Source organism: Nesoenas mayeri (genome assembly GCF_963082525.1).
Source record: "Nesoenas mayeri genome assembly, chromosome: 13".
Classification (NCBI taxonomy): domain Eukaryota; kingdom Metazoa; phylum Chordata; class Aves; order Columbiformes; family Columbidae; genus Nesoenas; species Nesoenas mayeri.
In genome coordinates, this window is record NC_137550.1 from 16,416,759 (window position 1) to 16,433,310 (window position 16,552).

The following is a 16,552-nucleotide window of genomic DNA, read 5'->3' on the forward strand; positions in this document are numbered from 1 at the left end:
ATCTTAATGAGGATCTCCTAAATGAAATAAAATATCATGAAAGAAAAAGAAAAAACAATAACAACAACAAAATAATCGACTGTTGAATCTGGAATTAAAAAAAAAAAAAAAAAAGTATAATTAGCAACCTGGATAAAACTTACAAAAACTATATGAAACTGAGAAACAAACAAACTATAACTCCAGTGACCACAGTAAACCATGTCCTAAAGTGGTCCTGAGCTTCCAAGAAAACTATGTTAGCAAGCTCTGATTTGATGCACAAGTATGTGTATACCTGCCCATAGAGAAAATACAGTTTCAGTATTCTCTTAATGGTATAAAGCTTCCAACACACAGCAAGCAGGCAGAAGAGAGATGGAAACAGAGGGAAGCTTTTGAGAAATATCTTGTAGCACACTGTGGAATTGGATGGCGCTGAAAATACCCAAACATGCAGGAAGCCTGGATTTTGTCACCACCCAAACAATCCTGCATGGATATGAACAGCCTCTGTCAGTCCCAGGTGGCTCAGATTATTGGCACGTACAGACCTCACAAGTGCAAGAAAAAGCACTTTGGAAATGCTGAATTGCATGCAGTTCAGAACCTGTCCAGCAAGTGAGGAAACTGCTAAAGATATGTGGATGCATTTTTTAAAGAAACAAAACAATGTTTATGACAACTAAAAGGATAGCTGATAAGCTTCTCCTACACAGTCTCTTCATGTTTTAATAAAACAGTTTTCTTATAGGACACTTGATCCACATGAACTGAGAAGATCACTAAGTTGGGTCACTCTAAGAACTAAAGAAACATGGAGAGAAATCAGTAAGATATAAACGTACAGAACAAAACGAATTGTTTATGATAATGAAGTTGTCACACATTTAAAGGAAGTTATAGTACTTAAATCTACAGAGAAGAGCAAATATAATGTGTAAAAAAAGTCATTATTTAGCATAGTGAGTGAAATTCCTACATAAAAACATAGACACCATCCACAAGTATCTGAGCATAACAGAACACAGAAAAGCAGCACTGAAGGAAGAAAGAATTTCCAAATGCGATAATCTATTAAGTAAAATAGAAAGAGCGTTTTGCAAGGAAGAAAACTAAGATAGAGCTGCATATTGTCTTTCCAGAGTCAAGATGTATAATCCTACACGTTTCTGCATCGCAATCAAAGCTGTAACTACTTCGAAGACATATACAAGCACACTTAAAATTAGCATTTTAACCTCAGTAACACGAGACACTACAGAGCCTGAGAAAACATCTAGAAAGTGCTCACAGTAAACCCTGCTCCACCTTAGCTAAACTGCTACTACTATCTGACCTGCTCCTGCTTAATGCTGTCAATAAATACCCTGTAGTAAATCACTGTCACAGAGAACTGGCTACCGCAGATAGTGGTACAAGTATGCAAGTGTCAGGAAATACTTGCTATACTCAGGGAGCCCTAGCAAGCACTTTATTAACTGGATTACAGACAACTCAGAAAGCAAACATTGTTTTAAACGCTCACAGATCTGCATTCTAACAGAGAATCCAAATGCCAATTTACTAGTTGGCATCTGTTATAGATTGTCACATGACAGTGGAGAACAGGATGATCAAATCAATGATCAGTTGTTAACACAACTATCTTTGATATGTAGAAAAGATGAAGCTACATCATCACTAGGGACCATGGCTGTGACAGTCAAACTGTGTTTATATTGCTTGTACTATTATTAGATTTTCTAAATTATGCATAACAAGATTTATTTTATTTAAACATAGGAAATCCTGTATTCTACTTCCTTCCAATAAGTTATTAAGAAACAAATATGCAAATAATGTATTAATACCTAGTTAGAGGCAATGACTGAACTGCATTTACATAGAATACAAACCAGAACGCAAAAGTACACTTGTAAATTCAGGCTTTTTAGTATGCCAAAGTAACAACTAATCCACACCTACTGGGAAAGAATACAAACAGAAAATAATTGGTTATTTTACCTGATGCTCTAAAAGCCACACTTGTAAAGCCATGCAAGTCAGGAAGCTAATACCAGAAAAGAAAGAAGGTACAAGATACAAGAAATGGAAAGAAAGAAAAACAAAAGAAGCTCATCTAATGATTATGGCTCAGAAAGCAGGAAAGATAAAGCTGCTAGAAGAAAAAAGTGGCAGACATTTAAAAGTCAGAGAGTATGAGATGTAGAAAAAGGTTTATTTTATGGAAACAATTAACGATTATTAACAATGCAGCAAAGCCCAAAGCGTTCACTAAATATTTCTTCTGCAGATGGACATGTGCAGTATGTCTATATGTCCATAAAAATCGTACTCCTCATTTCTGGTAGACACTATCTAAAGCTTTTCTCATCAGGTTTGGTTAAAATTCATTTTATATATATTGTAAGTACAGGAAACAAATGCCAACATGAAAAATACCAGACAACTTTTGTCATACAAATTATAACTGTATATACTGATCTCACAACCTTCACTGAAGTACTACTCAGGTAGAAACTAAAGTCTAACAACGATTTTCTAGTAAGAACGAAATCAAGGTCTCAAGTCCTTCACAGCAGCAAAAAGGTTCAGCCTTACAATGCCAACCAGAATCCAAGATTAGTTTGGGAAAGGAATCAATGACAACAGCTGCTGCTGCATGCATTTGTGGGGGCAGGTAAAGAGAATTAGCTCTAAAGTGGCTGTTGTTCTTCCCACCTCCAAAATAACACTTTGCACTTTAAGAGGTAAACTGCACACAATTGTCAGTTCTGTTTGAAGACAGAAGAATGGATTACTGAAGAGATACAGTGCCATGCCCAAAAAGGAACACAAATGAGAAGAAACTGGTCCTTTCTTGGTCTTGAAAAAAATCAAGACCCAAACAAACTTGAATTACATCTCGGAAATATAGAAATCAAGAGATGAAAAAGGGAACAACAGAAGAGAGAACTTCTTGTAACAGTAAGTACGCCTTATGGATACAAGAGGCCTGAACTACACCACCACATCTCACTTCAAGCTAAAACCAAATACATGGAATCCTCCATCCTGCAGGCAGGCAGAATGAAACCCAGCTCTAAATTAACTGAGCTGGTATACACCCACGTAAAATTGAATTACAATAGTTTGAGTGGTACCTCTAGTTCTTAACAGTGAATTTAAAAGGAAGTTTTCAGAAATGTTGCTACTTGCTCCGATTTGTAGATAGGACAAAAACCATGAAGAAATGCTAATTCTACTATATAAAGATCTCCTTATTTCCTAGCCTACTCTATTTTTTTTTTCTCCCATGGACAAGTATGAGTCAAGCTTCTTGCCAGTCAACACCCACTCCCCCAGTCACAGGAATATCAGAAGCTGTATCTGCTGTAAGACAATTTCCTAACATTTTATCTATAGACAAACCCATCCCTTCATACTCATCCTATCACCAGTCTCACTCTTTCCATCTCTTATTTTCATTGTGTTGCTCTGCAAGATCAAGTTCTAGTCCATCTCAGTGTCATGCCATATTCACTGCCACCTATTTTTAAAAGCAGTAATTCAAAACTATCGAGTATGTGGCACTATTCAGGCAACAATGGCTATTTTATGCTTCGAACAACGAAAGAAATATGTGTATCTTTATATTTAAGCACCCACAAAATCCTGCTCAATAAAATGGGATAGGATAAAAACGAGTCTTTCCAAGAACAGACCCTTTAGCCATACACTTCATTGGGTTACACTTCCATCTGCCTCTTTTTAACGCCAGGAATAGTGCCAGTACATAACAATTACTTTCATCCCAATGCAAGACCTACCAGCTAAGAAGTTCATGTGTTTTCTACCCTTGCTCTCCAAATTACTCCAGAGAAAACAAACAACATACCTCCAGCTGTTTGCTGGCTTCTTCATTTCGCAGTATCAGGGATAGCTTGGTACGAAGACTTCGAAAGTGCATATCAATCAGCATGTTTGCCCGCTTTGTTGTTACATCATTGATTGACTAAATTATTAATAAAGAAAACAGTGGTTTACATGTGAACTTTTGAAACAAACCATTGCCAATGTTACGGTTAGAGACTGGCACTTACCAAAATAATAAGTTGGTGGTTTTCAGAATCATACGTTACAGAAAAAGCTCCAACTGCCTTTTTGAAGTCCTTATGTGCAGATTCTTTGGCACACCTAGGAAATAAAAACTCTACGAAGTTAAAAATAAGAATCTAAATAAATAGATCCAAGTTGTCCCTTTGAATGCAGGTGTTATTTTATTGTTATCATTATTTATTTCACTCGTTTTTCTCTCATTTGTTTTCACAAGTGGGATTAGAAATATTTCATAATTTTTCTGTACATACATCTATGAAATGACAAACAAGTTAAGCAAAACTACATTCAAAAGGCTATAATCACTACAGTCAGCAAGTCAAAAACTTCAAACACATCATGAACCAGTGAGATGTGTGACTTCACTGTCACCACTGCAGCATTCCTCAGACCTTATGCTCGTCTCATCCTGTATTTTGCTACTCTGGGCTTCTTCTGTTCACTCATTTTTTAGTGAACTTGGGTACTATAACGTTAACTTTGGAAATTCTTAGTTTAAGCTGAATTTGTTGCTTATTCACATTGAGGCACTAACATGTAAGTCAAAAAAGCAGAAAGTGATCTGAAGCTAAAAAAGGGGAGTCAGTATTAATCTGAATTTTGAGCTACATTCAGAGCAGAAAAAAATTGTTTTACTCCTTCTTAAGAAGCTCCCCACAGTTTGAAAGAAGTCACAAAGAAACACTTGTACTTACATTTGCCTTAAATCTTCTGGAACTGCCAGTTTGATTTTATGAAAAGTATCTTTTGTTGCAGGTTTATTGGGGTTCACAGATCTCAAACGCTCAATTGTGACAATTTCGTTGTATGTAGCATCACAGGCTGCATATTCTATTACGTAGAACTGATACAAAAATAATAAAATCATCCAAGCCAGACATTTTATGACAAGAGTGAGCATTACACCATTAAGTGAAAGGCACTTAACTGAACAAGTCAAATTTCAAACTTTTCAGGTTGAGGTTAATGGTAATTGCAATGGTCCTAGTCAAGTAATCAATTAAGGGGGACAAGTTAAAATCACCATGTACATCAATATAAAAAAGTAACATAAGAAAATATAAATAAATATTTAAAAATATTTAAAAATATTAAAAAATAGATGTATATATGCATATTCCTACCTCACCCTTTATCATTCTCACTTTAGCCAACCACCAACAGCAGGGTTCTTTTTCATTTGCCCTGGAATAAACCTAAACAAAACATTTACATTAGATATCTGTAGCATTCTTAAAAGACATCGCAAAATCTGACACTAACTAATACAATCAGGAACTCTACTATAAGAATAAAATCCAGCAAAATATATTGGTACATGAAGTCTCTATGCTCTACATAGCAAGCATGTAACAGCCAAAACATCTATTGCAAATACAGGTAGGATTGTACAGATAAATAACATAGTACCCAATCTAGTGGCTTAAGTTGCTTCAGTCTTGCATACAGTCAAAATAGAGAATTCAGCCTTTCACATCTGTTAGTATTTAACCAACAATATTTCTAGTTATGTGTAGGTCTGATGAGGTCTTACCAGTGAGTGGAAGAGGACACATATCTACACTTCTTCAGCACATATATGATATTGGCCACATCTGCACCAAAAAACCTTTGCCATTTTCTTTTATTTCAAATCAAAACAAACCAAAATAGCATGTAAGCAAAACTCAAGTCTTGAAAGTTGTTTTTTTTTTAAATAAGGAAGGTTTAAAAATGCGCTCTATTAAGCTAGTCTCTCTATATACATAAGTATCTACATATGCACGTGTATTTTTGTATTTGACGTACACATGCATGTAGGTCTAATTGGCTCATTCAGCTTCAAGTTTTGGTAATATACACATTATTAACTTACAGCTGAAGAACTACAGTCCAGCAACTATTTCTAGATTCATTCAGTTCTGATAAAGAACTGATCTGTAACCAAAGAAACACGGATCACATTTGTAAACCAGCAAAGAGGTCATGATATACAGAATTCCAAAATTGCCGTATGGTTTACAACTGTCAAAATCTCTTTCTGATGACACGCTCGATATTGCGTTTTATGTAGTACTTGGAGTCAAAAAACCTGACAGCACATAACACGGAAGCAAACCTTCCACCGGCTTGGCTGACATTTTTCACCCTGAATTCTCTCACTTCTCAAAACAAATGTTGTTAATGGACCACACATACCTCTACTTCATCGCTTTCATTTATATCTTTATTATAACCTGCAGGTGGCGGAAACCTCACATCATGGAATGGTATTTGTCGCTCTGGTTGCCAGCTACAAATAAAAATACAGTGAATGGCCTCAACGTTTTCACCTTCTTTGTAAACAGAAATCAGACACACTTTCAAAGCATTAATTTTACATTTTTAAATTTTGTGAAGCTTTTGTGCATATATGTATTAAAGGTAACATGATCCAATGTATATTTAATAAGAAGACATACATCTAAGTGACCATTAAGCTTCTTAAATTAATCTCTGATGCCACTATTTCCAAAATGCAACAAATGATGCTGTAACAAAGACTCACAGGAAAATGTATATAGCAGAGGGCTGTTTACTTCCTGAAGGAAATAAAACCTAAACTAAATGGTATAATGGAAAGTTAACTTATGCCCTTAAATGACAGGAAAGGAATTTAATTTTATTTCTAGCTTAGAAAACTGGTATTCATCACTTATCTATAAAACAAATTTTGTAATAATGTAACCTCCTAAATCGCAACTAATACATTCATATGAGGAAGAGGCAGTCATGGTACCACTGCTGTCTTATTCCAACATGGCATTGAATTCACATTATGACAACTCAATATGCTTATCTTCCCAACAGAACCCACATTACTATAGTTTTGTACTTAGAAATATTTAAATAATGAAAAGCAATTATAAATGCAATACACTTACTTGTTTTCAAATGCAACTGTTATAGAATCGTCATGCACGTCTTTTACAAATGCCTGTATAGAAAAAAAGGGTATAATTGTGGTCTGCTTACAGGTAATCTAAAAAATTATTTAAACCCATATAATGCCTTCCTCTTACCGGTATTGATGAAACTGAAAATTTAAGTATGCTTTCAAGTCTGCCTTTTTAATTTTGCAACAGACTTACATCTTACATAAAACACATACTGAAAGCCGATAACCTCCCGTGGTTCATGACTGCCAGCCCACTAATACACAGGCAAAATGCCCAGGTTACACATGCATTCTTCCTGCTTTTTAGCAGTAAAGGGAGAGGCTACTAACAAATTACAAGATAATTCTGAATAGTTTTATAACTAAAGTTTTCAATGTTTGGGTTTATAATCACATTTTGTGTATTTTGACAGGTATAGAAGTTAAACCTCATCAGTACTCCCTAAAAATAAAAAAAAATCCTGTCTCTTTTACCTCAAGTTAAGTTTGAATATCACACTAGCAAAACTCATCCATATCCATTTTAGGATAGCTTTCCCCTTATTTATTTCATCACACTTAAATTCCATAGTGCACAAACTTAAGATAAATGCTCTGCAGCCTGCCTTCCATTTTCTGCAGGGAATGGACAGTAGTTGTGCTGAGTCTCCAACGAAACCAAAACGCAGAGCAGAGAACTAAGATTCAGCACTGAGGGCTTTGCCTGTCCTGGGCCACTCAACTGACTGACCTCTGAGCAATTTTCAGATTCAAGCCCAAACATCCCCCCCCCATCTGCAGAACAGCAAGACTGATACTCAAAGACCTTTGGGATTTACCAATGAAAATATTTTTTGTAGCCTCAGATGATGGAGGTCATGGGACAACCAGGGATGAAAAGATTTTTTTTGTTGTTGTTATTTCTTTCTTTTTTAAAAATACACCTATGAACTTCTGAAACAGATAAACATTGGTGAAGTGCTGAGTATTCCACTAATATTTGTCCATATATAGTAGTAGCCTTGCCCATGAGCAAGACTTAGTATAAAAATTTATTCTACCAACAGAGATGCATTTTGGTAGATGGAAAAGTTTTCAGGAAATTGAAAATAATTTAACAGTAAGTACTGCTTCTGAAGAAGAATTACTTAATGAACTGTGGACCATTTTTTTCTCCTTGCATTTCAAGTTTCCAAGACAAGAGAAGCTTTTATCTCTCACGAGAAGGTAGCAGTTTCTTTCTCATAAGGAATCTAAATGTTTTTTTTTAAAATTGTGATATTTTTCCTTTATGAAGTATTCCAAAGTACTTCTTGAGTTGCAGGAGTATCTGAGTATCAAAGAAGTGCAATACCTGATGACTGATACAGAGCTCTAAGACGTGATTATACTTAACATTTGTGTGCTTGTACTGCTTAATTTATTACTCAGAGACATTCAGTAAGTAAGATGTGCAATGCTAGTTAATAACCTTAAAGTCACTAATGCCACTCTGAACAGAAGTCAAAGCAAAGCCACAATGACAATAGCAAAAATGGTTTTATACCTTGCTCTGTAAGAATCAGGTTACCAGAAAGTTTATTATTGCTAGCAGCCAAACAACTTACACAAATTACATATCTCAAAATTCCAAGATATTCCTTCTAAGGGAAGGCATAGCTGGTATTTTTTTTTTTTAATGATGTGATACAAACAGATTTAAAACCACATCTCAGGATCATGCTGATATTACACACCTAAGTATGCAAAAGCAGAGATTATTTTCTAAAGCAAATCGAACAGAAATGATACCAACAACACTTAACAGCTTTGAGGAAAATAGGGAAGAGTAACATAAGACAACGCACTGAGAAAGAAATTGTTGATACTTAATTTTCGCATTTTCATAAAATAGGAAATAAATAGATAAATGAATAAATAAATAAAAATCGCTTCTCCAGCTATGACAGACACTTTCGGATAAGTCATTCCCTCTATGGTGATGAAAACACCAAAAGATGCTCTAACTAGCACTCTTTAAAAATTACAGAGAATGACAGAAAAAACAGAAGCACAGCAGCAAAGAGTAAGAGTACATCTCATATTCAGATCTGATAGCTCATAACATGCAAGTCATCTTGAGTAGAATCCTACTGACTATAGAAATATAAATAACCAGTGGAAGTAACTCTAAAACCTACCATTAATAACTAAACCAGATAGTGACACATACAAATGTAAGTTATCAAGTTGAAGACTAGACTAAGACCTTTAATTAGTCTAGTACTCATATTATCTGGAAAAGATTAAAACTTAGGACACAGAGCTAGTTGAAAAGAGTATTGAATTATGGGTAATTCTTGTCTGCAATGTGCATCACATCCTAACTTAAAGACTCAAGACCTAGTACACAGGATGGAGCATTCTTGTCACTGTTACTGTGTCTGTCACCATAAAAAGAGCAATGAACTTCATCAGGCTGCAGATGATTCCAACAATGCGCAAAGCTTTTCAAGTCAATTACTTTAGGGTCTTATTGCTTTCCAGTTACTACAAAGTTCTCCTTAAACAGGTCTTCTATGTTGCTTGGATCAAAACCCAGAAACCTGAAGGAATCTGCATCAGGAACATTAAGGGTAAGTGTTGACCATATACAAGTAGCATCAATACAAACACTGCTAGTGAAAATTGTAAAACTGATATAATTTCTTTAGTTTATACAAGTTCAAAAGACTCAAACACAGTAACAGATGGAATACCTGGTTTTCACTCCAGACTGGCCAAAAAAGTTTATGCCATAACACGCTTGTTTACCTTTTCATTTCCAGCCTTACAAAATTACTAGAATCCATTGTAATGAATTTTTGTCTAATTACAAAGTGATACCTTGCGAAATACCTGATTTCAACTATATAACATATACAACACTTGTGTCTACCTCCATGTGAGATTTATGCTTTAAAAACAATTAACCAGCCAAAATCCATTAATAGCCTAAATACTTAGTTGTCTAATCCCATCTACTTACAGAAAGGTGGTTCTTCCTTATACTTCAGCTTTTGTGACACAGAAAAATGTCAGAAATACTTATCACATCAGTTTTTCATAGTCTGTACCATAGCATTATGTCAATTTCCCTCTGAGACAAATATTTGAACAGATCTGTAGTAAGTAAAATGTATTTGGACTCCACCCCACTACATATTTGCACACGTCTAAGTACAAATAGAAATATTTTAAAACATTTCTAAGTTTTTGTAAAAAAACCCCAAAAAACTATAAAGACAAAACAACAAAAAACCCAAGACAAAAAAAACACACACCCCCCCCCAAACATTAACTATTACTGCCTATCAGAACTGTTCGGTTTTCTTTATTCTGTGATATAGGTAAAATTACATACGATGCTAAAAAGAAATGAGACCTTTAACACCATAAGCTGAACTCACAAAGGAAAAGCCAGCCACAGATGTCAGTAAGTTCAAAAAAGAGGTATGGACTTCATGCAAAGTATTATGAAAAGTACAATAAGCATTCATCAGCCTTTTTTGACATAAAGGGTATAAGTTGAACATGGTAATTCAAACATAAAGGGGCATACACACGAGTTTGAAATGCACACCCAAGAAGGGACAGAAAATGGGCTGTGATGAATATGAACATAGATGAAAAGCACTAGAAACACAGTGAAGCTAGATGGAAGTAAAATGAGGGAAGAGGACAGTGAAAGGCCACAACAGCTGGGATATTACTATCACTTTTAGCAGAGATACCAAATAAGAGTCTACAAGAAGAAATCAGAATCAGTGAAAAAAGCCTGCTTTCTCTTCTGTGAACAGAAGCCCATTTTACAATGGCTAAGGTTAGTTCTTCTCTCATGTGGAAGAAAAATCAGATGTGTTAAGTTTTCTACACTAAATTTAACTTTCAGTCACATAAAACATTAACGTTTCTCTCCATGCTTCAGACACAATTAAGTAAAAGGTTTACAATCCAACACTGATGTGATGGCATTTCTCAGACACCTGAGCCACCCCATTGGCAGGGTTATATGCTGAAGATATGATATAAATTTTATAAATTATTTGATAGAAAATAATTATTGAAAACACTACTATATTTGTTATTTTTGTGCTAAACGGAATGACAGACACTTCAAAGTAACAAACAAAGGCTCCAGCCGCCATGAAGTTTTGTTGCTTTTTTAAAAGTCTGCTCTCATCATCAGATGTGAGCATTGTCAACCATTTTAATAAACAAGGATCATTAACTGTACGAAGTGAAAGTAGAGAGAACACATTTTTTAAGATTAAAATAAAGCCACATCGATACAAACGTGCATCTATTGTTTGCATACCATTTCTGAAACATTTCAAACCTGTTGGGAAGAAAAAGTCAAAAGGGAACTCATAAGGCTAATCAAATCTGAGAAAGACAGGTTATCTAAAGAAACAGGACAGGGTCAGTAGAACAGTCACAGACATGGTAACCGAAGGAAGGAGCAGGGTACAGGCTTTCCTCCTCTGAAGAGCTGAGCAACAGGCCTGAAAATGTACAAAGAGACTGGAGATATTTGCTAAAGGTACAACAGTGTGGAACAGTGAAAGAAGAAATTGATACAGAATGCAGCATGAGGCCAAAGGAACGGTTAACAGTGAGACCTGAATAAATAAGAAAGATGAATGATTTTGTAGCCTCAGTGAAAAAATGTGAAGTATCTGTAAACTAAGGAAACAATTGCAAAGTGCTGAAACTATGGGGATAAAAAGTGGAAGATTTTTAACAAGGTTATAGAGCAAGAAATGGCAAAAATTGGTTACAGACAACATAGAGATGTTAACAGCAAACATAACTGCAAAACTAGACAGGATGCCTTCCATCTTTAGCAGATGATACAAGAGAGAATCATTCCCAAACTAGAAAAGAAAGATCAATCCCATGCTGGAAAGGCATATTCCCTTTTAGAGGAAAATAATATCTAAAGCTAGTCCTGGGAAGATTAGACAAAGGACTGTCTATTAGTCCTCTGAGAAAGAAATAGAACTTCAAACCTCAATTTATAACACCTATACAAGAAAAGATATGCCATAATAGCACACGTCTTCAAGATCTAGTTACTTAGCTGTCGGCTGTAAAAAGGGAGTTCTCTCCCCTTAGGATTCACAGTGCTGGTGTTGCTGGACCAGTCTTCTTGAAATAAATAAGGGATTCTGATCTTTTCTTTCCAAAGATTCTGGGCCCAGCAACATACCAAGTCATGACTAAGCATCTCTAGGTACTATATTGTCAATTATCCCTGAATCATGCTGATTGACTGCACTGCACCTTCCATGGAACAGTTCCTCTCTTCCAATGAGAAAACATTCATGAAAGTACAAAGCATCCATCAAGCGATACTTCAGTTCCATTCAGGAAGAACTAGTCTCCACTAGAGTGATCACACCAACACACTTGAGTAGTCTCTTAAACGTAGCGCACCTGACCACTACAAAATTTGCATTCAAATCTTTCAGCTGAGTATGAAAGCATCCTCAAACCGTCTCCTATGTTTTGTGTGGAACATGATCCCTCTAGATTTATCTCAGAATGAGTTTTGGATCAAGTCCTATAGGCAATACAAGTAAAGACAGGTTTATTACGCTTAGTAGGGCATAGGTGACAATTAGGCACCCATTTCATACTACCAAGATCAAGATGCTGCTGAGGACACTCAAAAACGAAACTTAGTGTGTAAGAGACTTGAATTTATAAGATCCTCAAAGAGAGCCACAAGGAGGATATGAAAACCTGAAGTGTCAATTAGGTGCTTACTTGTGCCACCTAGTCCCTCCATTACTATAGCAGCCTCATACTCCTTCCCTCCATGTTTTAATATCAAGACAGAGGCATATTTCTCCAAAACATTTACATATTCTGATTGTTCTGATCTTCAGAACAATCCAAAGCTAAGGAAATTATCACAAGGTATCAGTAAACCATGAAAATTAATAACTGGTTTGCTTTTGATTTGTTTGCAGTGTTACTGTTGTAAAACTTTTCTCAGGAGGCATATAAACTTTTTAAATTAAAAAAAAAAAAAAAAATCATCTTGGGAGTCAAATCCACTCTTCACATCACCATGCACTTCTTGTTATGGTGGGTCAACCAATCCATTTCATAATAAAATTCTCCATCTGCAAGATGAACATAGAACTCACAAGAAAACATTCAGATAAATTACTTAATAATAGAGTGCTACTTGGACATTATGATGAAAGAAAAAATTGTACCTAAAATACAAGTAATTCAGGCTAGAGGAAAAGAGTCAATTTACATTGAACACCATTGCATGAGGCATTTGGGGTTTTGTTTATGTTCAACTTTTTTAGCTTAAAAAAAAAAAAAAGTTGCTGCATTAATCTTAAGGGTGATGCTCCATGTAGAGAGGTAATACAGGTGAAGACCAATAAAAGTGTGCATCTCATTTGCCCACTTAGATAACTTAACTAACTCCCCTTGGTTAGAGATTAAGAGAAGACAAAAAAAAAATTCCTGTGTTCAAATTTCTAAAATATTAAAGGCGAACATTATATGCAACTTGGAGGCAACGTCTGTGTTATAACTTGTACACACTAAATCATGTTTAATGAATAAGCTCCCATGAACACATGCTCAAATGAAATTTTCACCTTAACTACAACCACCAGTGTCAGTATGTTACAGACAAAAGTGGAACAGGACTCCAAGAAATCAAAATTGAACGTAATAAAAAAAGAAGTTTTCCAATTCTCCCGCATTTCTTTGATAATATTTGTCACTAAAGAATACACAATGTCACCTTAATCACAATCTATTTCACAATTCTGTAAATACTCTTGATATAATTTGATAAAAGCCTCATTTAAAGTTCTCTATATCAAATATTTATGCCTTCTGTTCCTTTCTGAGCAAACATCATAGCTTTAAAAATGTAAAACTGATTTTTCAAAGTGCAAAATAATTTCATTCCAGGAAGCAGTATACAGATCTAAGATTTTGGCTGCAACACTGTAAACCCACAAGATGCTTCTTTACAGACTTGTTTCATAGTTAAAAAAAAAAAAAAAAAAATCTGAATAAGAGATTACCACATGTATTTTAAAAATAAGCTTTTAAGAGGTCTTTTTTCCCTAGAAACACTCAGAGCTGTTGGAACTGGATCATTTGGATACCAACCTGCCCTAACACACTAACATCAGAGCGTGAAATTCTACCTGTTCCTTCATTGCTAACATAAATATTGGATGTTGCACAATAAGTAGGCCCAATTTTTAAAGTACTAGGAACATTTAAACAACGGTAAACTTGCAGAAACTGATCCATGACTCTTTCTAGTGTGTTGATAACACGTCAATAGCAGTAGGCCCAAACGCACTGTGTCCAAATTTTATTTTTCTATGAATAAGGTAAATCCACAAATTATACCCTATTAATATGCTGATTAATACAACCCAACTCAGGCAATGCCAAAGCAATACTACATAGTATTGATTAAAAGATTAAGTACTCAGCATTTATGTTCAAGGCTCAGTGATGGCTTTACTCAGCACCAACACAAGGGCTTGGAAAGAAACATGGAATGCCATGAAATAGTTGCAGTAAGAAGAGCATTTGATAATTAAATGTATTTAGCAACTCAGCAAATATATGTGGTCAAGGAATGCTCTCTAGTATCAGTAGGCAGCATCTCCTGCCGTGGCATTAAAAGCAGGAATCCACGACAGCATTCTATCATGAACGTGTATTTAACAATCCTCCCCTCTCCTCCCCCGCCTTAACCGCCAGTGCAGCTCTCCTGGAAACCTAGAGAGCGAGAAAGACTTTCCTTAAGTAGCGACAAAAGCTGAGGATTTAGCAATTAATGCCCCATCCCCAGCCCTGATCCTCGCTTCAGCGCCGAGGAGAAGGCGGCCCAGGGCTCTCCTGTCCTCGCCTCCTCTCCCAGCGGCACCGCCAGGGCCTCCCGACAATAGGGGAAGGCCCGAGGCCTCCTCGGCCGCCCAGGCCTCTCCCGCCTTCCCTCTCTCCCTCATCAGGCCTCGAGTTCCTGCAGCCCCCGGCTTCTCTGAGCCCAGAGGCCCGGCTGCCTCTCCCTAGACACCGAGAGAGCCCCGCTGCGGCCTCCACCCCTGCCCCACTCCTTCTCCTCCTCTCCTTCCTGCCCCGGGGCCCCCTCTTTCCCTCAGAGCGTGGAGGAGGAGCCGCCACCGCCGCCGCCTCCTCCTCCTCCCGGCCCAGGCCCCACTCCCTCCCCTGAGGCCCAGCCCGACTCAAGCCGCGAGCGCCCGGTACCTTGTAGAAGGCCCCGTTGGAGCCCCGCACCTCCACCACCAGCTCCTCCATGTTGTGCCGCGGCGGCTCGGTGCGGGAGACCCAGGCCCGGCGCCTCCTCCCTTCCCTTTCTCTCGGTGCAGGAGGGGGAAGAGGAGGAGGAGGAGGAGGGGGGTGTGTGTGTGTGTGCCGGGGCGGGGGAGGGGAAGGGGAATCTCGGTTCACTCCGAGCCCGAGGGGGTGGGGCCGCGGAGGGGGAGCGGGGCGGGGGGTGCGGGCCGCTCCGCGCCGCCGCTCTGCGCCCTCAGCCGCCCGGAAATGAAAGCGAAACGGTCACCGCCGGGCGGCGCGCGCGGGGAGGGGGGGGGGAAGGGGGGGGGCGGGAAGAGGAGGGTGCGCGGAGGCGCCCGTTTCGAACGTAAACGCTAAATCTGCGTCACGTGACGGGCCGCGGGAAGGGGCGGGACTCTGGCCACACGCGCCGCTCGCCCACCGCCCGCAACGGCCGCGCCGCGCGCTGCCCACGCGCCCCTGCCCCTTCCGCGCGCGCGCGCGCGCAGCCGCAGTGGCGCGCGGAGACCGAACCCGGCGGTTGCGGCCGAGATCCCGCTTCCCGTGCTGGCGCGCGCCTTGAGCGACTGCCCCGCTGGCCAATCAGATTGCGCGGCTGCCGTCAGTGCGCGTTCTCGCCACGGGGGGCGGGGCGCGCGGCCTGCTGCGCCCGGGCCGTGGTGGGGGGGGGTCCGTGTGTGTGACGGGGGGTCCGTGTCCTCGTACGGGCTGCCCGGGACGGGGAGGGAGGCAGTGCCGGGGCCCCTTGGGTGAACGAAGGAGGCCGCGGAACGGCTCCTGGGAGCTGCGGTTTTGCAGGGGCCCAGGGGGAGGCGGTGGGAATGATGGGGCTGCTGGGACGGCCAGGGGAACAAGGAGAAGGAGGCCCGGGCCTGATAGGAGCCGGCTCGGCTCCGTCAGGGGCGCTGCGGGACGTGGCTGTGGGGAAGTGGGCCCGAGCGTGCGGTGATCGTTGCCTTCCTGATTGTGGTCAGGAGTGAAGAATAACGTGAATTGTCGCAGCACTTTTTAATGAGTTCTGCACTAAGGCATGGTCAGGCTGTTGCAGTTATGCTGAAGATCTAAACACGGGAATATTTACAAGTTCTGCTGTATGTAAAAGAAATAGGATTATACTATGCCTGTTCATTCAGTTCTGGGAATGGCTAATCTGAACTTCACCTGGGAGCCCCAGTAAAATACTCCAAAAAGTAGAGTTCCTGTAGGGAGGCGATGACGCTAACCATTACAGGAAGA

At 38.8% G+C, this 16,552-nt stretch overlaps 1 protein-coding gene across 3 annotated transcripts in view; it reads right to left on the reverse strand.

Annotated features, from left to right (window-relative positions):
- The window catches only part of FMR1 (fragile X messenger ribonucleoprotein 1), a 29,668-nt gene extending 14,052 nt beyond the window's left edge, over window positions 1-15,616 (reverse strand). For all 3 annotated transcript variants that reach the window (XM_080352419.1, XM_080352418.1, XM_080352420.1), the window contains exons 1-7: window positions 15,266-15,616; window positions 6,984-7,036; window positions 6,259-6,352; window positions 5,205-5,276; window positions 4,776-4,924; window positions 4,065-4,158; window positions 3,860-3,976 (exon numbers count right to left, since the gene is read on the reverse strand). In XM_080352419.1, the coding sequence (XP_080208545.1) occupies window positions 3,860-3,976; window positions 4,065-4,158; window positions 4,776-4,924; window positions 5,205-5,276; window positions 6,259-6,352; window positions 6,984-7,036; window positions 15,266-15,316 (630 nt within the window). In that variant the 5' untranslated portion in view covers window positions 15,317-15,616. The remainder of the gene's footprint in view (window positions 1-3,859; window positions 3,977-4,064; window positions 4,159-4,775; window positions 4,925-5,204; window positions 5,277-6,258; window positions 6,353-6,983; window positions 7,037-15,265) is intronic.
- Between the last annotated feature and the right edge of the window lie 936 nt (window positions 15,617-16,552).